The sequence below is a fragment of the Strongylocentrotus purpuratus genome, unplaced genomic scaffold (assembly GCF_000002235.5).
Source record: "Strongylocentrotus purpuratus isolate Spur 01 unplaced genomic scaffold, Spur_5.0 spur5_scaffold_10, whole genome shotgun sequence".
NCBI classification, from domain to species: domain Eukaryota; kingdom Metazoa; phylum Echinodermata; class Echinoidea; order Camarodonta; family Strongylocentrotidae; genus Strongylocentrotus; species Strongylocentrotus purpuratus.
The window spans coordinates 7,417,230-7,443,505 of record NW_022145595.1 but is presented as its reverse complement, the minus strand read 5'-3'; the positions used below and the strand labels follow the sequence as shown (position 1 = coordinate 7,443,505).

Here is a 26,276-nt window from a genome sequence, read left to right as displayed (position 1 = left end):
TTATCTCCACCAGGATGAGGTTCAACATCCTTTATCATCATCATCACTCATACTGTAATTTTCCATCTCATGACCACGCCCTTATCCTCACCACTCACCATCTCTCCTCTCGGTCTCGTCCATTTCATCACCATGACTCTCACCACCACCCTTTTCCTTTACCACCAACCACATCATCATTCGACAATGGTAATCATTTCTAATGTCACCCTTAATCATCACCCATTCGTTATTTTCCATCTCATGACCACGCCCTTACCGTCAACATTCTTCACCTCTTCTCTCGCCCATCTCATCGCTTTCACCGTCACCTCCACTGTCTCCATTCCAGCTCCCTCGCCACCATGCGTCATACCAACAACATCAATACCACCACCACCAATACCACCAACACCACCACCAGTCCACAAAGCTCGACCACGCCCTCGAACCCCTATGGGTCTATACCCTCCCTTGTTCCTCCGTCCCGACATGGTCATGATGATACTCATTTTCATTCTTCCGTCGACGGGCCTAACCTTGGATCAATAGCGGTGAAGCGTTTACCCTCGCGCGAAACAAAAAACATGGGAAAATTTTCATCGATTCTTCACAATGACTCTCAAGCGCCTCCACAAAGCCAACGTTGTTGCAGGTCTTTTAATCTCCAACCTTCTCTCTTTCAAACCAATCATATTGATTTTTGTATTGTATCGTGCCGAATGGAGTTCGTAATGTTATTGACATGCTGCTGAAGAAAAGAGCCAGGCAACGCGGTACACACGTATCGGTAGTGCTCTGTTATTTTATTGATATTTTCACCTGGATCTTAATTTAGACCGTTGTATTATAAGTCCAACTTAGACTACTTGAGTTCTACTAATAACCAATTCTTCAGCGGTTTAGCCCCGATTGGGTTGAACTGAGATAGGGGGATATGTTTCATCTTCAAACAGATCGGAACATACAAGTTAATTGGACCTTGCATGTGAGCTGAAGTCATCGGCTTGGATCAGAGACCTCTTCTGGCGTCTCTGCTTGGATGAAGACTCACTCAGAATACCTAAAGCTGTGGCACTCTGACGACACCCCTAGCTGTCCCCAACACAAGCAGACAGTGGATTATTACGAACGTGAATCTTCTGAAATCTTCTGAAATCTTCTGAAATTGAGGTATTCCGTATGTCGTCAACTTGTATGGCAGCGTGCTCCTAAGGTTCTCAACAGTTGGGGCTAAGACAGACTGCCGGTCGAGAGTGTTCGAGAACATGAACTGATAACCTCCAAGATCATCAATTTACTAAGAGTTATATGCCATGTTACCAACTGAGAACCTTCAACAGAACTAACTTTTCACTTGAGGTTTTAGTGTCACATCAACTCTCCTCAGTCGCAATTTTGTATCCTACGAATTTAATATAATTTGGACAGATTACATCCTTCGAAATTTCTCATCATAGAAAAATAAAGCTTCAAAATTGTAATTATGGATTAGATCAAGTCTATGGCTTTGTCGTCATTGATGCAGTGACAGCCAGTGAGGAAATTTGAACAGTTACACCACCATTAAGGATGTTTCCGACTCCCCTCAGAATGACTTTGGACGTGTTACTTCGTTGAATCGCTTTCAGTGATGAGGTTAGAAATAAAGTGCGGGGGAAAAAATCGCTGAGGGAGCAACCACATCAGTAAAATAACTTCATCGACCTTTTAAAGGAACACAGTGAACTGTTCATCCAAAGAAAATGGAAGATACTTGACCTAAATATTCTGCTCCTGGCAGAATGTTTTCCGAGCTGCTTTCACCAGGTGCAATATTCATCTTCACATATTATATCATAGTAAGTATATGGGATCCTTGTTGTTATGGTAGAGCCTAGTGTATTTTGAAGTTCATTTCATTGTATTTCCACGATAATAGCAAATACATTTACACAGACATTCACTTTACAAATTGTTATGATATAAATTAGTATTATTATACATGTAATAGAAGAAAAAATAAGAATGCTGTGGATATAAATAAAGTTTAAAGTATATAAATGATATTTATCATTTAAGTGGGAAGTAAATAAATACTGTTGTGGAGGAAACCTTCTAAAACAAAGCTTATAATTTAGATTCCCTATAATAAGTATAACAGCATCATTAAATACTGTCTTGTGAAAGGGATTTTCATGACGTTTGAAATACTGTGAAAAGAATGAGATATTCATCGCTAATAGGAACCAAAATCAACACCATTTACCAAACAATTAAAAATAAAAATCTATCTCGTTCTATCTCAAAAAGTAATTCAAGCATTTGTTATCTCTCATTTCCATCAGCAAATATCTTTTTATAAATATAGTTGCTCCATGGATATCCATTTTGATTAATTGTATATCTACATGTATGTGTGTAGCTCATTCACAGTTGATAATTATACATCGAGATATAGGCTACATTCGTTTTCTTTTGTTGTTCAAAAATATAAACAAATAAAGTAGATATGTTCTTGCGGCCCTTATATGATAAAGATTAAATGTAGTTCCAGTTTGGGTAGACTCATTCTTTACTACGAATATACTTTTCAATGGACCTTTGTCGTAATGTAACCAAATCTAATGCATAATTCTTTGTGAGGTGCCTTAATGCATATATTCATTCATCTGTCATTAATAATTTTATTTCAATAGTCAAAATTCAAAATGCACATAATAAGTGTTGTTGGGTATAGGGCAAGCCATAATATTTGTCCTACCTGGCAACAACTAATGTATGCAATTCGCATTCTGATTATTGAATTACAATTAATGGTAACTGATGAATGCAATGATTCACATCGAGGCACTTCACAAAGACGTATGCATTATATTTAGTCTATATTGGTCTACGAAAACGGTCTAATGGCAATGCCGGCAAAAACATCCTTTGATTTGAATAGACGTCTAAGGCATATTGTTATCGGTGTGATAATAATTCATATTTGTATGTAAACTGCTCACGGTTCATGCTCGGAGTGGTATCACGTTGTTCGTACAACAATAGCAATGCCTCCCGCCTTGTCTATATTTGCATCAGCTCATAGCAACGTGCAGGTTCATCAAACCATTCGCATAATAATAATCACATTCAATTCAAGTCATTTCAGTTTAAATCAAATTGAAATGAATTAAAGGTCGGGTGACATCCAAATATAAGTTGATTCCTGTTGATGTGCAGGGCTGCACACAATAATTTTCTCAGATCTGCTAATTTCCACCCTAAAAAATGCTCCAGATCTTGTGACAATTCAGTTTGAGACATTTCAGCTCAATTCAATTGAGGAGTTATTATTATAAACATTCAACTACAAATGATAGCTATACAAAGCTATCAAAATGAAATCTCTCGTTGCCCTGATTCGAAAAACATTGTTAGACATCGAGTGAAACAAACAGACTAGCTGCACAAATTTATAGTATTGTATTTATGCTGCATTGTACATGAGAATATTAGCGTCCAGTAATAAACACACGTGCATCCCCCCCCCCCCCCCCCCCATATAGAATGAAGAAATCATGTTATCCAGGCCACTCTAACCAAAACGGGCTTTAAAAAAATGGAGGAAAAAAAAGACATGTGGAATAATTTTTGACGGAGATTCCGAACATGACAATGATTTTTCTTAGAAATAATCAATAATTCTGGAATTTATAGCTTTAAAAATGACGACTCAGAACGCTCAGAAAAAAAGCCAAGTTTCGGAGCTGTATTGCGCAACTGTTTATGACGTCACTGCAGGAGCCTTTCCGGTGAAAAGGAGGGTGATTTAGGCATTAAATATCTTTAAAAAGGCAAACTATGTTATTAATTGGAAGAAGAAAAAAAACTTTTATCCGAAAAATAATATGCACTTGATAAATCCCAGTACGCTTTATTTATGAATTACAATGAGATTGTAAGATCCTTAGTTGTAGGACAAATCGGACATGCCCGCAATGACGTCAAATGCGTCATCAAGGCCACGTGACCGCATTACCTTTTTTCGAGGTGTATTCATGTTTTAAAGGCTATGTTAGTTGAGTTACAGTGACCCTTTAAATGATATTTCAGCAGGGTAGCCCATTCAACAAATAATGTTGTCTTCCATTGGGCCCTGAAAATATATCACAACTATATACAGTTAAAATTGATAAATACAGCAAACTAATATTACACATTATAAACGAATTTAATGAAAATGTACAAGATTTGAAGAGTAATAAATAATCAATATCAATAATTAAGACGAAAAGGATGAGCAGGAAAAAAACATGTAGATATATAAATATATATATCTACTTGCTGAGAGACGAAAGAAAGAAATATAGAACGAAAGAACAAAAAATGAATACAACGGGAGTTCTTTTTTTCTAAACTGAAGAGGCAACCTTGTTTGAATAATACTGAAAATAAAATAGATACAGACTTGTACATAGGCCTAATCGTTAGATTTAAATGATGAGGAAAAGGGAAATATTATTAAAGCGAACTTGACATCTTGATGCAGAGGTTTTGGCCTGTGAACATTAAATAATGTAGAATTTAGATATGATTATGGAAATAATAGATGAAAGAAGAATCAAATAAAATAATGTATTCTCGAGAAAACACTGGTCGCGCTCTTCATTAACATGTCCATTATTGTTTTGTTCTCATTTTGTACTTAATCTTGCCAATACCACATAATATGTGTTCCTATCTAATTCATATTCCTTGCATAACCCTTACAGAGTAAACCAAAGATCCGCCATGTCTGCTTCCGGCGATTCCCAAGCATACTACAAGAAACGCCTCGACAAGTTCAAATCCCGGTCGACCCGGATCTTCAACCGCGCCCAGAACCTGAACCGAACCTTGGACCGGCAGCTGGACTCGGCGGTCAAGAGCCTGGCGACCAGTCGTGACGTCAGCATCCGTCGCGACCAGGAGAAGATATGGATGGTGACGGGGGCGGGGCTTCACGCGCCAAAGTACTCCAACGCCAAGGATGAGGTGCCTTCGTATCTTGGGAAACAAGCGCATGCGACTCTGCCGACCCCTCAGGAGCTTAGCTCGCTCTTGCCGAACAAGAAGGCGAAGGAGAGGACACAATCAGCGGGCAATTACCAGCAGCTCTCCAGGAGAAGGTTGTCTTCCATGCAGTCGGTGGATCTGAATATCATTCATTACCGCAGAGCCCTGGAGAGTATGCGAGAGAAAGAAATATTGCCACTTTATAGCGAGATTATTCACGAGAAGGAAGGTGAAGAGGAAGTTGATGGTGTAGGCGGAGGTGGTGAACAATGGGCCACGACTATCCCTACTAATATAAGACCTAACACGGCCATACCTGCGTCATCGAGCAGTAGAACTAGTCAGCCAGAGCGACCAAAGACATCAATACCTGACGCAGCCAGGCGCAAGAAACGTGAGTCCACTCCGAACGCAACGGCCTTGATGATCGCACAAGCGCAGGATCCGAACAACAAGGTCCTCAGGACAAACTTCCTAGATATGTACAAGACGCAGATGGTGAAGCAACAGAGAAAGATGTCCGCAATGAAGGAGAAGCGCGCACCAAAGGCGACATCGACTACAGGTGACGCTACCGAACAGAGACCGCGCACCGCTGGCCCGCCGATCACCGAGGAAAACGAAGACGACGAACGAAGCCAAAGTGCTGGGTTCATGGCGGATACGTCTACTTCCAGTAAGCGTCGAGGTCTCCGTCAGAGGCTCAGGCGGACCAGCATGGCGGCGGTTGCCGGTATGAACAGCCTTCATGGCGAGGTCAAGAGCCTCCAGAGCTTCCGGAAGTTCAAGAGGGAGAGCCTGAATGTCCTGGAGAATGATATCCCCAACATTGAGAATCTTGAAGAAGGGGAGTTGTTCGATGAGATGAGGAAGTGTCGGTACATCCGGTGGGGGGATGATGAGGAGAAGGTCGAGAAGTTGAACGAAGACCAACCACTCATCAACCACATGAAGAAGTTATCTATTGATACCACCAAGAAACCTAAACGATTCCTCAAGAAACTTAATGAACATCATGAGCCAGGAACTCGATGATTGATCCTCTCATTTCAACCCATGGGAGCATTGGAAACTACTTTTTAAAAATCTACTTAAAGGGATAGTTGAGTTCTGCTTTCAGACCGCAAATGCCTTCAAAGTGCATGGTTATTCCTTTTATTCTTATTTGTGACATTTCTAGTGCCCTTTTCAGACCTAAAATTGCTATGAAGGTAATTTTAGACCCTAAAATGAGTGAAATTTAGCCAATACGATCATACCAATTCAGCTCCATTGTAAAAAAAAATACGGTGACCGTTAATTAATTAAAAATAACAATACATGGGCCGGCTGGTTGTGCGTAATATAATCAACACGAAAAAGCCAACAAAAAAGCCAACATCGGCATTGGCTGAAATACGACTTAAAAGGCGCTATTTCGTTTTTCCAACGGCTTTTTCAAATTATCGAATATTTGTGGTGGTACACAAGAAATCGTTATATTTATTGATATTTCTGCCGTCTCTGAACCGATTTTGATCAAACAAAGATGATTTTGTCATCTAAATTGTATGTTCTTTCAAATTTGAAACTCAGTTTTTCATTATCTCACAAAAAAATATTTTGTGTAGCGCCCTCAGCAACAGAACTCAACTATCCCTTTAAGACAATTCCAATAGCCCCGCCAATCATCTTTTGCAACGTGCGAACATTACAATGACGTATTTCACATACAAACATGATTTCTATGAGATATTCGATTATCATTCAATTTTAATTCAATTTCGTTTTTATTGTCGAATGGAAATTTGATTTGCTCACATTTGACATACAACTTTACATGACATAATATAAATATATATCATAGCAAATAAAGATAACATGGCATAATTGGATATTTTATCATAACATAAAGGGGAAAAGGGATTATGTGACATGACCTCTGGGGGTGTTTCACAAAGATCCTAAGTTAAATTTATCTCTAAGTTGGACTTAACAATTATGGAAATTGGAAAGCCGTTAGCATCTTTGAAAATATATTGTAAAAGTTATTTTAAAAGGCATAACATTTTGATTCAAATCATTCATATTTTCTATTATCAAGGAGATTTTTTGTTCTTAATGTGGAATTTATGAAAAGTCTAAATTACTTAAATTTTTACTTTTGAATATATTTCATTTCAAGGCTACAAATGGCTCTCCATAATGTTTAAGTCCAACTTAAACACCCCCCCCCCCCCCAGGAGACTATAACATAACTTGATAATACTTAGCAAGTTACGAATAGAGAAGGAAAAATAGGAATTTAGGAAAGGTTGAATACGGCAGTTCATCGATCTGAGTCTTTTACCAGAGCGCATGAAAACATTATTTGGAAAAAGTGGGTGATTTTTATTGTGCATAATATGTTTGAAGTTCTTCAATAGCTGTGATTATTTTTAATATGCAGTTTTGCACACTTCCGCTTGATGGTTTTATGAAGAGATTGAAGATTAAATATTCCTCCTTTTCCTAGTTGCACGGGCTCATAGTTTATTCAATGATGATCGCTCTTTTTTCAAAAAGAATAATAAATAATAATATTCACTTTTTTAAAGACTTTATCTTTTGAATATTCATGTATCATGTTTATTATGTATATTAAATGTTTCATTGTATTGGTCGTGAATAAAGGTCACGTTAAAGTATTAAAATGTCGTGTCATGAAAATTGTTTGGTCTTTTATTCTCTAAACAAATATATTTGCAAGGGATTTTGTGGTTCGAAGAGAAATTCCGATTTGGTATACTCTTCATAATCCAACCGCATTCATGTATCTCGCTCTACCTTGGCCTATCTTTTGAATTCTATTTCACTTGGTTCAATTCCCAATCCCTTCGTGTTTTCGCTCTCTCTCTCTCTCTCTCTCTCTCTACCCCACCCCCTTTTTTTCCCACCCCCTCTCTTTCTCTCTCTCTCTCTCTCTCTACCCCACCTTAAAAAAAAAAATGTCCCCATCCCCTCTCATTCTCTCTCTCTCTACCCCCCCCCCCCTCTCTCTGTTAGAGGTATAGCGCCACCTCTTGGCAGAATTATAGGACGATTTGACAATCTCATCTTTATTGTCCTACCTAAGTGTAGCCTAAGGCCGAAAAAAAAAATGTATTGCCCTTTGTGACCGACCGAACAATCTTGAAATCTACGGTTGGTTTTTAAAAGAGTGTATTGTTTTTACCGTTTTTTAAAGAGAAAAACTTGAAAATATCTGCCCAAAGAGGGAGGGTAAAAGTGTAACCCCCTCGCTCTCTGTAAGAGGTATAGCGCCACCTCTTGGCAGAATTATACAACGATTTGAAAATCTTGAAATCTACGGTCTGCTTTTAAAAAAAGTGTTGTTTTTACCGTTTTTTAAAGAAAAACTGAAAAATATCTTCCCAAAGAGGGAGGTAGAAAAAAAGGTGTAAACCTCTCCCTCTCTCCCCCTCTCTCTCTCTCTCTCTCTCTCTCTCTCTCTCTCTCCTCCCCCATCCTAAATACCTAAACTCCCCCTAACTCTCTCTTCATCCTTTGTCAATCCTTCCACCTTCTTACCTTTTCTCTTCCTCTGTATGTCTCAGTCTCATCTCATTACCAGGTCCCTCGGAGAGGACCTAAAGCCGTTGGCCGTTTGGTTGCTTACTAGCAAGCATTTATGCTTTCTTAGCAGTCAGGTAAAATAACCACCACTGCCACCACCACTTTCCGTCTCTGTCTCTCCCTCTGCCCCCTCCCCCTTTCCCCATCTCTCTCTCTCTCACTCTCCATCCCTCCCTCTCTACCCCCCTCTCTCTCTCTCTCTCTCTCTTCCTCCACACCATCAATACCTCACTTCTCCCTAACTCTTTCTCTCCTCTTCCTTTGTCAATCCCCCATCTCTTCCTTTGTATGTCTCACCTCACTCACCTCACTCTCCCTGTCTCCCCTTCCCATCCCTCTGTCTCCCCCTCTCTGTTCTTATAATTATCCTTACTCTTTATATTCCAGTATGATTTCCCCTTTATCTAAATTAACTCCTTTGCAATATGTCTCACCTCACTATCCGTCTCTCTCTCTCTTCCCATCTGTCTCCCCCTCTCCTACATCTCTCTCTCTCTCTCTCTCTCTCTCTCTCTCAACTCCCCATTCTTATAATTATCCTTACTCTTTATATTCCAATATGATTTCCTATTCCTATTATTAATTTCCTATAACTCTTTTGCTATCTATAAGTTTTCCTCTCTCAAATAAACTATTTAGTACTTGAAATAAAACCATTATCAATAAAAGAATGTTTAATGTTTTGCTTCTTTTTTTTTTTTCTTTTTTTTTTCTTCTTCAAGTTCACATTGTGAACTAAATTTTTTTTTTATTAAAAGGTTGCATTTTACAAACCCCCTATATATCTCTCTCTCTCTCTCTCAACTCCCCATTCTTATAATTCTCTCTCTCTCTCTCTCTCAACTCCCCATTCTTATAATTATCCTTACTATTTTTATTCCAATATGATTTCCTATTCCTATTATTGATTTCCTATAACTCTTTTGCAATCTATAAGTTTTCCTCTCTCAAATAAACTATTTAGTACTTGAAATAAAACACATTATCAATAAAAGAACTAAACTAAAATGGTCAGTCCCTGAAATCAAAAGGCAATTAGTCAGACATTTTAAAGTGACAATATATTTATATTAAAACACTCCATGATATATCAATCCTATTTACAACCCTCGACCCTAAATGGTATACACAATAACAGTACATATAATATCAGTTAAAGGACAATTTTCTAACTGCATTATTTCCATACAGTGGAAATATGAGATAAAAAGTACAATTGAATACCAAGTAGATTAGGCCCTTGAAGAAATAATAATACAAAAATGTAATGGTTAGGTATATAATAATACAAATCATAATCAAGGGTTAGACTTAGAGTAGTACATCTCTATGATAATTACTAAACATAACAAGCATGATTTGGATCTTGACAGATTTATCTCCATAGATTTCATCTAAAAAATATATGTTACTGTATTTGGAAAGAACTAAGTAAACCGATACAGTGAAGTCATTATAAATCTAGAAATTATACAAATGATATATGTGAATGCATGTTGAGGCTGTGTGTAACCATCATACAAAGCCATTAGACTTCACAGTTACTACTTGATTATAATCAAGAACAAAAATAAATAAATATAAAATTATAAAATTGTCTAGTCATGCAGTCAAAGTGCTGTTGAAAGTGAGACACATCATTGAAATGTAAACCGATTCAACATGTTTGCCACATAGACTTTGAATGCTTCTCAGCTTTTGGTAAAGCTATAATATTTTGCAGATTACTCAGCAATTGAGACAGTTGTAAGTACATTTATTCTTCATCAATGCCCCTTGGTAATTCCATAGTTCTGAAGTTTTTTGGGATTCTATGAGGGAATTTATTTTTCATAACCCTCACAAGAACAAAGATTAACTGAAGTACTGAACTACAGCCTCACTGCTTTGCTGTTGGCGAGTCCCTATGAGAAAACATGGACATGTTAACATTTTCAGACTCGATTATCCAATGAACAATCTTTACAAATTTGGATGCATGCGATTTTAGAATACTATAATTGCAATCAAAGATAATTTAAGAGTAGTTCACTATTTTGGGTGAAATAAACAGATAGGTGGCACCAATGCATGACCGCTCTCTTCAACACAGCTGATAGTATAGGAAGGTTTAAAATGCACATATTTCTTGCTGGTTCAAGCATAATGACGTGAGCAAAAGTGGCATATTTTGAAAATGACATTTCCTCACAAAAATAGCCAAATAATCAAAATATATTATCCCAAAATTGATGATCTTGGTGTCGTTTTACTAAAATATATCAAAATGTCCCCTTTTTCATACATTGCATTCATATGGAATGGCCTACACTTGCAAATGAAGCTAGCTTGAATATTGAAATAGATAAATAAATAGCACAATGTTGATAAAATATGTGTTCCTAATGAAGAAAATATTTGGCACCATGAGAAAATAGTTCATAACATGCAAAAGACTTTTGTTAATCCCTTTGACAGTTTGACCACGTACATTTCGAGGGGTCAGTGACACAAAGGCCTAACTCCATTTTGGCCATTTTGAGAAAAGGTGGTTTATGTGTCACTAAGCACATTAAGTCTATGTTTCACTAGTGATTGACTTCAATGGGGTGTTGGGTAGAGTTAAGTCTATGTGTTTCCTGGAAAGAGACCCACATTTTTCTGAACATTCTGATATCAAATACTCATTTTGGCAAAATATGGAGTTACGTCTTTGTGTCACTGAACCCTTGATTTACAGTAGATCCAAAAGGACAATGGTTTGTAAGCATACATTGAATACAAAATTCAGCTGTCTTCTGCTCGATTTTTATGGTGCACAAGAAGTGTACTAATTGCCTAGAAGCAAACTTAGCAAAATATCTTATTCATTGAAATGATTGAATACCTATCATTAAACATTACATGTTAACAAAGAATGAATAAATATAATTCAAAATGTAGAAATCTTATTTACAAAATCATTTCCAAGGGATGGTGTTGGTGTTAGGTGTTGGTTTTAGGTGTTGGTGCTTAGAGGCAAAGACTAGAAATCAAAATCGAGTTCTAAAACTGCTGCTCCACAACAAAGGCAGGGTATTTACCGACATCACTACCACTGCTGTAATGTAAAAGTATTTCTAATTGCGCCATCTTTCTGTAAAGACGTACACAGAGTGATTTCCTGTACCTGTACCCAAGCATCATCCCATATGCCTCATGCAGTTGGTTCATTGTGAAACATTGCTGTCGACAGATTTGGACATTGTGAGAAGCAGATGGCAGTATACGTAAATTTGAAGTAGTGTCAGTAGAATACCCTGCCTTTTTAAGGAGTAGATTGCGATATCATAACACAGTAGATCGACAGATACATGTAAACTTTTGAATGGTGTCAGCACTCATCACTATTCTCAAAAAAGAAAAAAATATTTGTTAATACACGTAAATTCATAAATTCTTACTCTCATAGTATAACATAGGCATTCCATTAATCTCTCCATGTCCAAGGATGCTGGTAAACCTCACAACGATGAATAATCGTTAGCGGAACATTAAGTTTGGATTTAACTTCTCTCAAGTTTGTTACGTGCAGCAGAAAACGATACAGTAGCCACTGTAGCTACATGTAGACGCTGGATCGGACGGCACAGCACGTCCACTGCAATATATGCAAAAATTCCTACAGCATCGACTTAGAATAGCCATGTAATTTGCCGACTGTTGTTTTTTAAATGTTGATTTAGAGTTGGATCATAAATATTAGTATGGATTAGCTAATTCCTTTTCTATGGAGAATCTAAAGACATATTTATCAAATCTATCTAATATGAAAATTAAATAGGATTTTCTAGGTACTCTTTATAATATCTTTACAATGATCAACATCTTGATCTGTAGTGTGTCCAATCCCTTCAGATAGTCATTTTCTCTGAGTATCTCAAATCATTACCTAGCAGGTGACATTTATTTCAAGCTTATGATATATCAAGGTCAACCAATACTTGATGAACAATAGCTGTCTTGGGCCTGGATGATAGATGCACCCTCAATGATGTCCTAAAGCCCCATCGCACTACTTGTAGCTACTTGCCCGCTCTATATAGAAAACAATGCCTTTGCAGTGACCATTGGTCTCCCATGGTCCCCTTTTTCTCATGTTTATTGAGAGCTGAGTTGATGAGATAACCACCTGTCAGTGACCACGCTGGGGGGTCTAATCCCTCCTGGCCAAACTAGTACAGACGGGCTTTAAAATATTAATGAATCCATCAAACGATGTCTTCTCTTTTTTCTGAAGAACCAGTCACCAAAGTCTAAATAGCTTGATGAAGCCTTCCAGGATCTCTACACAGCTTCGTGATTTGGCTGCATCATCCCTGAATCCCTCGATAAGTGTCTCCAGGTTCTAAATAGACTCTTTAACAGGGTCTTCAAAGCTTAAGAAACTTGCTGACCATGTCTTTACAGCCTGATAGATCATTCTCTTCATGGCTTGAATTGAAGCACCACTTGCCAAGGTCTTGACAGCTTGATGACCCCTTCCGCAATGTTTTCACTGCTTCCTGAACTCCTAAACATTGTCTTCACCGCCTCGTACCTCATTAACCATTCAACCCTTGGAGAAATCTTTGACGATGTCTTCACTGCTGGATGAATCCATCAGACAATATCTCTATTTCTTGAGGAACCTTTTATCAAGGTCCGAATGACTTGATGAAGCTTTCCAGGTCTACACAAAAATGCCTCCACAAGTTCACAACGTCATGAAAACAAAATCCTTGATAAGTCTTCAACGATGTCTTCAAGGTTTGACAAACTCCTTGACAATGTCCTCACTGCTTGATGAACCCTTCGACAATATCAGCAATGTAGTTCATCCTGCACTTCCGTAAGGCACCGATAAGGGCCTGCCTCGTGGCCTCCCTGCGCACCCTGTTCTTCCATGTCCACAAGGCCTGCCTTGATTGCTCTCTTAGGTTCCTGCCGTGGTTCTCGGTGATGCACTCGATGTCGACCTCACTCAGACCCAGACGTCTAGCTAGCTGTCGCCAGTCACGGCCGATGTTCTCAACAATGATGTCAAACTCTGTACTAAGATCTGCAAGAAGTGGATTGGAAAGGACAACAATATTGTTATTATTATTATTATTATTTAATCAGCAAACACAGAGTTAACAAATGAATTACATGGAAGAACAAATCATACAAAACAAAGGATGAAAATCATTTAAAACATTATCTCAATTCCGATGAGCATTTACAAGTTGCCAGGAATGGGGCAGGCAAACTAAATCACTGAAAACGTGAAGGTCCCCCATTCCGGGGTAGCAATAAGATAGTTTGGTAAAATAATTTGGTCAACTTTCTTTGGTTGTGTTTGTTGGCAAGCTCGAAAACTATAATAAAGGGTTTGTTAGATTGTTGGACGACCAACTAACATACTATGTTTTGGTGGGGTATTCTAAAGTCAAGCCCATCATTTTCTTGAAGTTTTGAAAAGGACCTTCCATTGTTTCAATCTGGTTTTCGATAAGATTTGGAATTTTTTCATCTTGTTTTTCATGGCAGCCATCACACAAACATTGGGGAACTTAGAAATAGCTTACGGATAATTAATACATGTACCCCGCCCAGCCGCCATACACTGGATGTATGAAAGGCTCAGAAGATAATATGTCACAAAAGGTAACCTGTGAATAATTTCTCATTACTTAAATTACGCCCCCCCCCCCCCTAATCAAGGGGTATGACAGAGTGTTTGTTACAGCATTTAAGATGCAAAAACCTCTGACAGGTAAAAGGGAAAAAAAGAGCAAAATCATAGGGGGCAATCATTCTCCCCCCCCCCCCCCCCCCCCCCCACCGGCACCACCTCTGCTTCATATTAAAAATCGGTAGGTTGTTATGGTTGGAGAACTAATTTTGCCTTAACAAGTACATGTAGAAATTTGTGAAGATGCATTCCATTTAACATGTAGGCCTTACAATTCTTTTTTAATGGTGTTCATGAAAAACTGAGATGCGTCACTAATGTCCTTTGGCAAGACATTACCGGTAATCACTAATTCCCTCTCTCCACTCAGATGTTAAATGGGTACCAGTTGGAAGGAATTTCTTCAATGCTGTGAAAACCTTACATGCTGGATGCGTGAACTATAACAAAATATCCAATATCATTATTAATAATAATAATAATAATAATAGCCTAATAGTCCACTCCAAATTTTATTAAACCGAAACGGAAATTCTTTTTGCCCAATTAATCGTGAGCCCGGCAGCCACTGAGCAGCGCCAGATCGACGTTGCTCTATCCCTTATTATTGAACGCCAAACAAGGTAGCAACAACTCCCATCTTTTATTACGGTTCTATAGGACACTATCCCCTGGACATCCATCCACCCCCCGGATAACCACCCCCAGTCAACTACTCCCTAGAACGATTAGGACAACTACCCCCCTCCCCCCGGATAACTACCCCCTACGACAACCATCCTCTAGGACAACTACCTCCCGGACAACTATCCTAGGGGTTAGTTGTCCGGGGGGTAGCTGTCCTAGGTAGCTGTCCTAGGGGGTAGTTGTCTGGGGGTAGTTGACCGGGGGGGTAGTTGATCAGGGGGTAGTTGTCCCGGGGGGTAGTCGTCCTAGAGGGTTGTTGTCCCTAGGGGGTAGTTCACTGGGGGTGGTTATCCGGGGGGGGGGGGGGGTGAATGTCCAGGGGGTAGGTGTCCGGATACGCATTATTACAATTATTTTTATTAAAAATAAACGAACACAAGATGTTTACCACTTACCGTCTCCCATTACAACCGGCTGATTTTGTGCGTTGTAAGCTACAGAAGAGAAAATTGATCGAAAATAAACAATTACATACAACCAAAAATATTTTCATGAAAAGACATCATAATTACACACATGTACTTGAACAGAAATTGTAAAACAAGAAACTATCATAATATGAAACTTTCATGAATTGTAAAGGATGGCATTTCCAAAAAATATATAGTCTTGTGTCAATAGTGAAACTTTTGGGAATCTGAACTACTTGCGAAATTCTCAGACATTTCATGCACACATACATTTCTGGTTATAAATTATGGTACATCTTTTGAGTATGTTGTACTGTTGAAAAATTTATGGCATTGAGATGGCAACTACCTAGAGGAATTTCCTAAATTGCCAACTAAAAGTTTTTCAAAAGTATGGAATTAAGTCGACCAGCTTTCTCTTTTGCACTGAATGCCAAGACTGAATGCAATTTATACAACAAAAATTGTGAAACTTGGCTTTAGGAAATGTGGTTCAGATGAGCAAATTTGTAATTGCCACAGTGGATTTAAATCCTTTTGGAATGAAACCAGTTTGGATTTAGCTCTTTTGGGAATGAAATCAAAATAACAAATTTCTGCATTTTGAAAATGTTTTTAAATGCAGTATATAGTACATTTGATTCTCATGTGTCAGATGCACACATTCATCCCCATCTTGAATTAAGCTTTTCATTTAGGGCAACTTGAAAACATTTCTCAGAAGCAGAATTTATAGAAGTTGTTAACGATTGATTTAGAGTAAGATTATTCAGTGTCAAATCACATGGACCCCCCCCCCCCCTTATTAAAAAATAGGGGCCATTTGAAAGGCATAGGGTTCAATTTTTTCCAAAGCCTTAAAGTTTTTGATAAAGAATGATACTTTACCTGCCGACTGGTATCCGTTATTCTGCTGAAACTGTGCACTCATTGGTTGGGCTATTGGCCCCCCTACTTGCCAATCTGTTGATCTTGTAATAAATTGTAATTTATATTGCTCCAGTTCATTTTGCAAATCCTTCCTATTCACCAATTCAAGTTTTCAATCACATCATCCACTTTATCCTTTGTAAGGACGGCTAACTGTTCGAGTTTGGTTATTAGGGCAAGGCCGGTGGATATCTCATCGATGTCGGTTTGGGTGAAACCCGGAATGTCCTTGCATAGAAATTTGAAGTCGTGGATTTCTTCAGGGGAGAGGGCTTTTCCGATCGTGAAGGCCACTTTCTTGTAGCATCTGTCCTGTTGGACATCAACATTTTGGAGAGCCATTTCTTGCCTTAAAATAAAATATATTCAAAAGCGAAAATTCAAGTATGTTAGACTTTTTATAAATTCCACATCAAGAACATGAAATCTCCTTGATAATAGAAAACATGAATGATTTGAATCAACATTTTATGCCTTATAAACTAACTTTTACAAAATATTTTCATAGATGTTAACGGCTTTCCATAATTGTTAAGTCCAACTTAGAGATAAGTTCAACTTAGGATCTTTGTGAAACATCCCAAAGTCTTAGATGCCCATTACACCAAGACCCAAACCTATCTCAGGGTGCCTAAGACTAGTCGTGAACACCCTTTTATTTAGGTGTAAACACACCAACCTTACCTTTTAGCGAATCCATCTTGGACCAAATTTAGTCTCTGGGCACACACACTTAGATTTAGTGTAAATGGTTAGCATACCGGTACCCAAAAGTACCAAGAAAGGTTTGAGTGCAGTACTAGTCTCAAGACAAAGACCATTGTAGAGGTGTCGTGGTTGAGTGGATACGTCACCGGACTGTAGATCATGAGATCCGCGGTTTGAGTCCTGCACTAATGTCCTTTGGCAAGACATTAATCTACATTTGCCACACTCAACCCAGGTGAGGTAAATGGGTACGTGATAGGATTATTTCTTGAAATCCACTGTGCGCTGATAATGGCTGCTGGAGCTAAAGCTAGGGTAATAATTTCCAAAGCTCTTTGGAAGCGCAGAGAAATGTTAGTTCGTCCAACTCCACTGATGAGACTAGAGTACATCGTACGGGTTAGTGAGGGGAGGTTACGCAATACAGTTTATGAGTTTATAGCGCACAGTTTTTACAAAAAAATTGACAGATTAACTGAAAGTGAAAGTAAGTCCTTATATTTTAATGTTTTACAATTGTTTTTAATGGCATTTTGATAGTATATGAAAATTAGATATATATTCTTTTTGATCATTTATTTATCTATGAAATCAAACTGGTAAGTCTATAAAAACTCTAAATACAGAAAAACTTATAAATTTTCGCCAACTTATGGTGAAAATCGGCTAATCAGTCCTCGTTGTGCATACGGCTAGGGTCACTGTCTGATTATGAGGAAGGTTGGCAAATGTCAGTTTGATTAAATAATTTCCCATACGGGTACCAGACGATTATTTCTGTTTACCCTTACATACAGTGTAGGCCCGTCACATAAGTATTCATAGAGTAAACGTTGCCCGAAATAACCGTCTGGTATCGGTAATTCTTCAATAAAACTAAAACTTGTCAACCTTCCAAGCTTTGTTATGTATAGAGGCGGACAAGCAGTGGAGCCATCTGGCATGGCTAATTCTTCAATAAAACTGAAACTTGTCAACCTTCCTAGCTTTGTTATGTATAGAGGCGGACAAGCAGTGGAGCCAGACGTAGTAGAGTCTCAGCAAAAGAACCATCGATATCAGAGACTGAAGCTTTTGGTCTAACTTCTAATCCAGACATTGTTTGTCCGGACAGTTGATCTACATTTTCTAACAACAATTTGAAGAAGTTTACAAGCAATATTTCATAAATCTTCTAAGAATTATGTTGGACAATATTAATTATTATACAGGACAAATATTCATGAATGGTTAGTGCTATTTGGTGAATATTTTCTGTTAAATCCAAAAGCAAAAGAGAAGTCTTTGGCCCAAATTCACAAAGGAGGTTTAAATTTATCCCAAGTTTTAAACCCCAACTCATTAACATAACCCATTGTTTAAAATTAGCGCAAATTAAGGGTAATTATTACTTTGCCTAATCCTGCTAAAATTGCGATTGTGCAAGTCAAATTCAGTAATTGAGGAGGCGAGTTGGCTCAGTCGGTAAAGCGTCTGCCTGTCAAACCAAAGATTCTGGGTTCGACTCCCACCCAGGTGGATGACTAAAGTCTGCGTTGTGTGTTAACGTGCCCCTCCCCTTGTTCATAGACGCAGGTTATGTCAAGTGGAAAACACTCCGTCCCTTGGATAGGACGTTAAATGGAGGCCCCGTGTACAGGAGAGTCACCACCCTTGCACGTTAAGAACCCATTGCACTATTCGTCTAAGAGTAGGGGGAAACCCCGGTGTAATGGTCCACCTGCACACCCCAATCAGGCCGAGTATACAGCATCTGCAAGAATCTTCAGTATTGAAGGAGGCAGATTATCTTGAAGAAGAAGAAGAATTGGTCATATGTCATCTGACCGTTTCAAGTTTATTTTACGCTAATTTTAGACCATGGCCATGGGTTAAATGTAAATGAAGATTTAACTTTAAGACATGAGTTGAATTTAAACCTCCTTTGTGAATTCGGGCTAGTAATAATGTTTGTAAAGGAGTGTTATGTACGGACGTGCATCCCACCCCAACCCCATGCCCAGGGGCCAGGCCCCAACCCCCACAATAATTGTCATTGACAATTTACAGTCATGACATGATATGATGATTAGACAGACTGATGATGATTAGATCTAGGTCTAGGTTTAGCTTAAAATTAGATTACTTCCTGCAATTTGATGATTTGACCCAATTAGAGACCGACTACAAACGTTAAATTACCTGGTACCGGCGCTAGTCTGTTGCAGAAAAGTTAATCTGTTGGTAAAAGTGATGATTTCACGAGAGCCCAGCTAGTAATAATGCCATCAACACCGCACACGATATCAACGTAAAACGACTAGGCCTACACACAGAGTAGTACAATGGAGCTGGAGTGAGAGAGTTGAAGCTTTTCTTCACACACCTAATCGGAGATGAAGGTAGCCCATCTTATGTGTAAAAAATGCCAATTTGATAAGTGTAAGGATCGCATTGTACACGTACAACCGCTATACTACACACACGCAATATATTCTTTGTGTATTGTATCCATCAGGCATGATCAGTGCAACGATGGCTGGCTACCAATTAAAATAGGCATGGTGGTCGGATATAATGAGAGTAGATGATGAGGGGGGGGGGGGGGGGGGGGTAAAGCGCAGTACTTAGGGGCAAATCAAAGAATTATACTAAGACCTCACCTCATTTATGTTAGAAATTAAAACGTTATTATCTTCTTTCGAATTGCAATATATCCCCGCACCATAATTATAAGCATGTCATGCATATATATGCCTTTTCTCTGGGAAAGGGGGCATTGACTCTTTAAATACCAAATCACATAAACTATTGCACCATTATGTCACCGTCATGTGCATATTTTCTATGGATATAATTTTTCACGATCTAAACTTTTCACCACCCTATAGCGTCATGTAAATTGTCAATTATGGATAAAGTGGAATATTAACTCTTCACCACCCTACGCTAACTTTTCACCACCCTTCCGTCATGTACATTATCTATGGATAAGCTGGAATATTAACTCTTCACCACCCTACACTAACTTTTCACCACCCTAGCGCCATGTACATTGTCTATGGATAAGCTGGAATATTAACTCTTCACTACCCTACGCTAACTTTTCACCACCCTACCGTCATGTGCATTGTCTATGAATAAGCTGGAATATTAACTCTTCACCACCCTACGCTAACTTTTCACCACCCTAGCGCCATGTACATTGTCTATGGATAGGCTGGAATATTAACTCTTCACCACCCTACGCTAACTTTTCACCACCCTTCCGTCATGTACATTATCTATGGATAAGCTGGAATATTAACTCTTCACCACCCTACACTAACTTTTCACCACCCTAGCGCCATGTACATTGTCTATGGATAAGCTGGAATATTAACTCTTCACTACCCTACGCTAACTTTTCACCACCCTACCGTCATGTGCATTGTCTATGAATAAGCTGGAATATTAACTCTTCACCACCCTACGCTAACTTTTCACCACCCTAGCGCCATGTACATTGTCTATGGATAGGCTGGAATATTAACTCTTCACCACCCTACACTAACTTTTCACCACCCTAGCGCCATGTACATTGTCTATGGATAAGCTGGAATATTAACTCTTCACTACCCTACGCTAACTTTTCACCACCCTACCGTCATGTGCATTGTCTATGAATAAGCTGGAATATTAACTCTTCACCACCCTACGCTAACTTTTCACCACCCTTATAGCGCCATGTACATTGTCTATGGATAGGCTGGAATATTAACTCTTCACCACCCTACGATAACTTTTCACCACCCTGCCGTCATGTACATTGTCTATGGATTATTAACTCTTCACCACCCTACGCTAACTTTTCACCACCCTACCGTCATGTACATTGTCTATGGATTATTAACTCTTCACCACCCTACGCTAACTTTTCACCACCCTTCCGTTATGTACATTGTCTATGGATTATTAACTCTTCACCACCCTACGCTAACTTTTCACCACCCTTCCGTTATGTACATTGTCTATGGATAAGCTGGCATATTAACTCTTCACCACCCTACGCTAACTTTTCACCACCCTACCGTCATGTGCATTGTCTATGGATAAGCTGGAATATTAACTCTTCACCACCCTACGCTAACTTTTCACCACCCTAGCGTCATGTACATTGTCTGTGGATAAAGTGGAATATTAACTCTTCACCACCCTACGCTAACTTTTCACCACCCTAGCGCCATGTACAGTGTCTATGGATTATTAACTCTTCACCACCCTACGCTAACGTTTCACCACCCTACCGTCATGTACATTGTCTATGGATTATTAACTCTTCACCACCCTACGCTAACTTTTCACCACCCTTCCGTTATGTACATTGTCTATGGATAAGCTGGAATATTAACTCTTCACCACCCTACGCTAACTTTTCACCACCCTTATAGCGCCATGTACATTGTCTATGGATAGGCTGGAATATTAACTCTTCACCACCCTACGATAACTTTTCACCACCCTGCCGTCATGTACATTGTCTATGGATTATTAACTCTTCACCACCCTACGCTAACTTTTCACCACCCTACCGTCATGTACATTGTCTATGGATTATTAACTCTTCACCACCCTACGCTAACTTTTCACCACCCTTCCGTTATGTACATTGTCTATGGATTATTAACTCTTCACCACCCTACGCTAACTTTTCACCACCCTTCCGTTATGTACATTGTCTATGGATAAGCTGGCATATTAACTCTTCACCACCCTACGCTAACTTTTCACCACCCTACCGTCATGTGCATTGTCTATGGATAAGCTGGAATATTAACTCTTCACCACCCTACGCTAACTTTTCACCACCCTAGCGTCATGTACATTGTCTGTGGATAAAGTGGAATATTAACTCTTCACCACCCTACGCTAACTTTTCACCACCCTAGCGCCATGTACAGTGTCTATGGATTATTAACTCTTCACCACCCTACGCTAACGTTTCACCACCCTACCGTCATGTACATTGTCTATGGATTATTAACTCTTCACCACCCTACGCTAACTTTTCACCACCCTTCCGTTATGTACATTGTCTATGGATAAGCTGGAATATTAACTCTTCACCACCCTACGCTAACTTTTCACCACCCTAGCGTCATGTACATTGTCTATGGACAAATGGTAATATTAATTCTTCACCACCCTACGCTAACTTTTCACCACCCTAGCGTCATGTACATTGTCTATGGATAAAGTGGAATAGTAACTCTTCACCACCCTACGCTAACTTTTCACCACCCTAGCGCCATGTACCAGGCGCGGATCCAGGGGGGAGCCGAGCGGGCCTTGGCCCCCCCCCCCCCCCGCAAAAAAAAAAAAAAAAAAAAAAAAAAAGAGAGAAGAAGGAAAAGAAGGGAAAGGGAAAGAGGAGAGAAGGGAAAGAAAGAAGAGGAAGAAAAAAAGAAAAGGGGGAAGAAGGAGATCGGGGGGCCGAAAGGGCCTTGACTCCCAGGCTGTTGACCCCCCCCCCCCCCCAATCAAAAAAATAAGAGAAAGGAAGGAAAGGGAAAGACATGACATAATTTCCGAGATTTTTCCTCACTTTTTAGTAAATACGTTTGTATGTGTTTGTTGGAGAATGACAAATTACTAAATTTACAGCAGGCAATAAATATGATTCTTGAGATCCCTCCCCCCCCCCCACTTTTTTGAAAAAGTATATTAAGAGAAATAAAATAGAATGAGAGCAAGAAAAAAAAATAGTTAACTGCCAGTGTTAAAATTAATGAGGCATCTAAATATGCTCATCTGACCGTGATTAAATGCCTAAAACCCCTAAGCTCCCGGGGGCTCTGCCCCTGGATTCCACCTAGGACCCTACGACGGGCCCTTAGATGCTCATCTGACGGTAATTTAATGCCTAAAATCCCAGATTTTTTGGGGCTCCGCCCCCTGGAACCCACGCCAAATAGTGACCTGCCAGTGTCATAAAATAATAAGGTATAAAAAAAAAATGCTCATCTGACCTTAATAAACGCCTAAAACCCCTGAGCTTCCGGAGCGGCTTAGCCGCCTCGACCCCACCAGGGGCCCTAAGGCGGGCCCCTGAATGCTTATCTGACCGCAATTTATTGTCTTAAACCCCTGAGCTTGCGGGGTCGGACAAGGTATCAAAATGTGTTTTATCTGACTGCAGGCACGTAGCCGGGGGGGGGGGGGCGGTCCCCCCAAATCAGAAGAGGACGTAGGAAGAAAAAGGAGCAGACAAAAAAACACCTTTAAAAAAAGGATTAAGAGTATAGAGAACGGTACAACGCATCGTCTTCTTTCTCTAATAATTTAATGAAACGTCAAAGCTTCGCTCAGGAGGGGAGGGGGAGGGGAACTGAATTCAGACAAGGATTAAGAATCGAGAACAGTACAGCGAATCGTCTTCTTTCTCTCATAATCTTGTGAAACGTCAAAGCTTCCGCGCGAAGCGCGGGAGTGGGGAACCTGAATTCAGATGAGGATTCAGAGGCGAGAACGGTAATACGAATCTTTAATGAATGAAACGTAAAAGCTTCCGCGCTTTGCGCGGGATGGAGGGGAAACTAAATTCCGACGAGGATTATTTTTCGAGAACGGTACAACGAATCGTCTTCTTTCTCTAATGATTTAATGAAAATTATAAAACTTCTGCGCTTAGCGCGGGAAGGGGGGGGGCCTGAATTCGGACGAGGATTAAGAGTCGACAACTGTACAACGAATCGTCTTCTTTCGAATGATTTAATGAAACGTAAAAGCTTCCGCGCTTCGCGCGGGAGGGGGGGGGGAACCTGAATTCAGACGAGGATTCAGTGTTCAGTGGCGAGAACGGTAATACGAATCTTTAGTGATTTAATGTTACCTTCCGAGCTTCGCGCGGGATATAGGGGGAACTAATTCCGACGAGGATTATTTTCGAGAACGGTATAACGAATCGTCTGATGATTTAATGATTAAATGATTTAATGAAACGTAAAAGCTTCCGCGCTTCGCACGGGGGGAGGGGGGGGGGAACTGAAGTTAGACGAAGATTAAGAGTCGATAACGGTTCAAACGAATCGTCTTCTTTCTCTAATAATTTTTTGAAATGTCAAAGCTTCCGCGCTTTGCACGGGGGGGGGGGGAACTGAAGTTAGAAAGAGAGTTAGAGAGTCGATAAAGAGTCGATAACGGTACAACGAATCGTCTTCTTCTTTCTCTAATAATTTTTTTGAAATGTCAAAGCTTCCGCGCTTCGCGGAGGGGGGGGAGGGGGTAAACTCGCCCCTACTTGCACCCCACCCCCTCCCAATTACGTCACTGCTGGTCACCATAACGTACCAATATTTGGCTCGCATGATTTCAAATTGCCCCCCCCCCCTAAGAAATCCTGGATCCGTGCCTGCATGTAATGCTCATGTACCCCTTACAGCTCTATTTATTACCAAAGCAATTCCCAATCATTCATTCATAGCGTCTGACGGTCAAGTCTTAAAAGTAAACAGGTTTCCTTGCATAATTTGAAATTCTATAGGACACTGCTGACAAATAGGACATACGTGACATATTCACAATTCCTGCAAAGTTCTTCAGACTTTCATGTTGTGGCTGAAAAAGAGATCATGGGGTTCAAATAAAACCTTAAGAGAGATTTATTATTTCCGATCGGTGGGTTTATGTATAAGCAATTGCTTCACGAGGATGAACTGAAATAAACAGTTGCGATCCCCTTCTGTCGCCTATATAAATTTAAAAAATATATATAGTGCTTGATATGTAGACGGGTGAGATACTTTAAAGGTAATATGTCCCTTTTGCAGCCAACCTCAAATGCTGTAGAACTTTACAGGAATTATGAATATGTCATCTATGTCCTATCTGTGAAATTTAAAACGTTAGCAGTGTCCTCATATTCAAATTATGCAAGGAAAACCATTTACTTGCTAGACTTCACTGTCAGACACTATTGAGTGACTGACTGACTGGCTTTTTTTTCTTCTTTGGTAATAACATACATGAAAAGAGTTGTAAATGGTACATGAGCATTTGTCTACATCAATAACCCACTTCTTGTGATGGTCAAGATTAAACTGATTGATCTTTGCGCAGCATAAGGCGTTTGACCATTCGGTACAATTGTCTGAAAATCAAGACTATTACTTTTGGGCTCTATAGCCCTATTGTCGATTTGAACTAATAGTCATTATTTTCCCACTTGAAGACATTTTCAAGCCCCACCTTTTTTTAGGGAAGTTCTAAATTAATATATTATCTTTCAAATGCAGTTGGAATTTTAACTTTTTTCATTTTTTTGGCCTGCAAATGGGACATAGTCCCTTAAACAATGAAACAGTCCTCTTTATTTTAACAGACTATCAAACAAATTATAAAAAAATTGCACTCTCTAAAATATTATCGTCAAGAATTTAAAATTCTATTGTACTAGCCTGTATATCTTTTTCTAATACAACTGTAGAGAAAACATATATATGTAACATTCTGTAATATGTGGAATATATTTTACAAATGAACGTCAATATACCTGGCAAATGCGCAATTACACCTTGTTCCCGAATATTTTGCGGTACCGCAAGACCTTATGCAGGTACATGCAACTGGGAAACTGTTGATTCGTCTGAAGTTTGCAACTTGAATGGATCTTATTTCAGTCGTTATGATGAATTCAAGAGAATCGGAAATGAACGGCGAAATTGTTGTGCTGTTTATGTAGGCCCTCCACACAATTCCACATTGATTCCAAAGGATGACACATAATGAAGCGACGAAGGCAAAGCTGGTCTCGTAATGTTTTTAATAATATGTGGTTTTCATTGTGACTTGGTTGCCATGTCTAATGTTTTAAATATGTTGCATAGCTGCATTTGAGATGTAAACTGACTGTAAAACATTGAATTTATCCCCATATAATTATACTAGAGAGAATGTGAATAACAAACGAATTTGTTAACAAGTTTGTGTGTTGTCTTGGTCTACAGAACACTATATTAAACAGGGTTTTGACCAAAAAATGACGATGCGGAGCATCGTCCACGAGCCGCGAAGCGGCGAGCCGATTTTTTTTGGGGTGTTTATTTGAACCCCGTAAGGGATGTTTTCCTGGCATCTATTAACACAATGGAGACCATAAAAAGCAGTGCATGATAACGTCTTTTTAAATCAAGTAACAGTTTAATACACAGTTATATCCAGAGTTATCATGTGTTTGGTTAGTTACCAGATGAGTTGAATATCTTCTCACAATATTTGCACTTGAAAGGGTTTCTCTCCAGCGTGCGTTCTTTTTTCTT

At 39.2% G+C, this 26,276-nt stretch overlaps 2 protein-coding genes across 2 annotated transcripts; one reads left to right on the top strand and one right to left on the bottom strand.

Moving 5' to 3' along the window:
* Positions 1–1,131: 1,131 nt before the first annotated feature.
* LOC100890853 lies at positions 1,132–6,134 on the top strand. The gene is made up of 2 exons (XM_003729721.3): positions 1,132–1,820; positions 4,716–6,134. Exon 2 carries the CDS (start codon positions 4,735–4,737, stop codon positions 6,031–6,033), a length of 1,299 nt encoding a protein of 432 aa, XP_003729769.2. The 5' UTR covers positions 1,132–1,820; positions 4,716–4,734; the 3' UTR covers positions 6,034–6,134.
* A 7,081-nt stretch (positions 6,135–13,215) lies between these two features.
* On the bottom strand, positions 13,216–19,564 carry LOC587131 (FAS-associated death domain protein). Its single transcript, XM_030979343.1, is given in 5 exon segments — positions 13,216–13,651; positions 15,349–15,387; positions 16,252–16,404; positions 16,407–16,642; positions 19,183–19,564. Coding segments are annotated over 4 exon segments (687 nt in total). The 5' UTR covers positions 16,636–16,642; positions 19,183–19,564; the 3' UTR covers positions 13,216–13,385.
* Between the last annotated feature and the right edge of the window lie 6,712 nt (positions 19,565–26,276).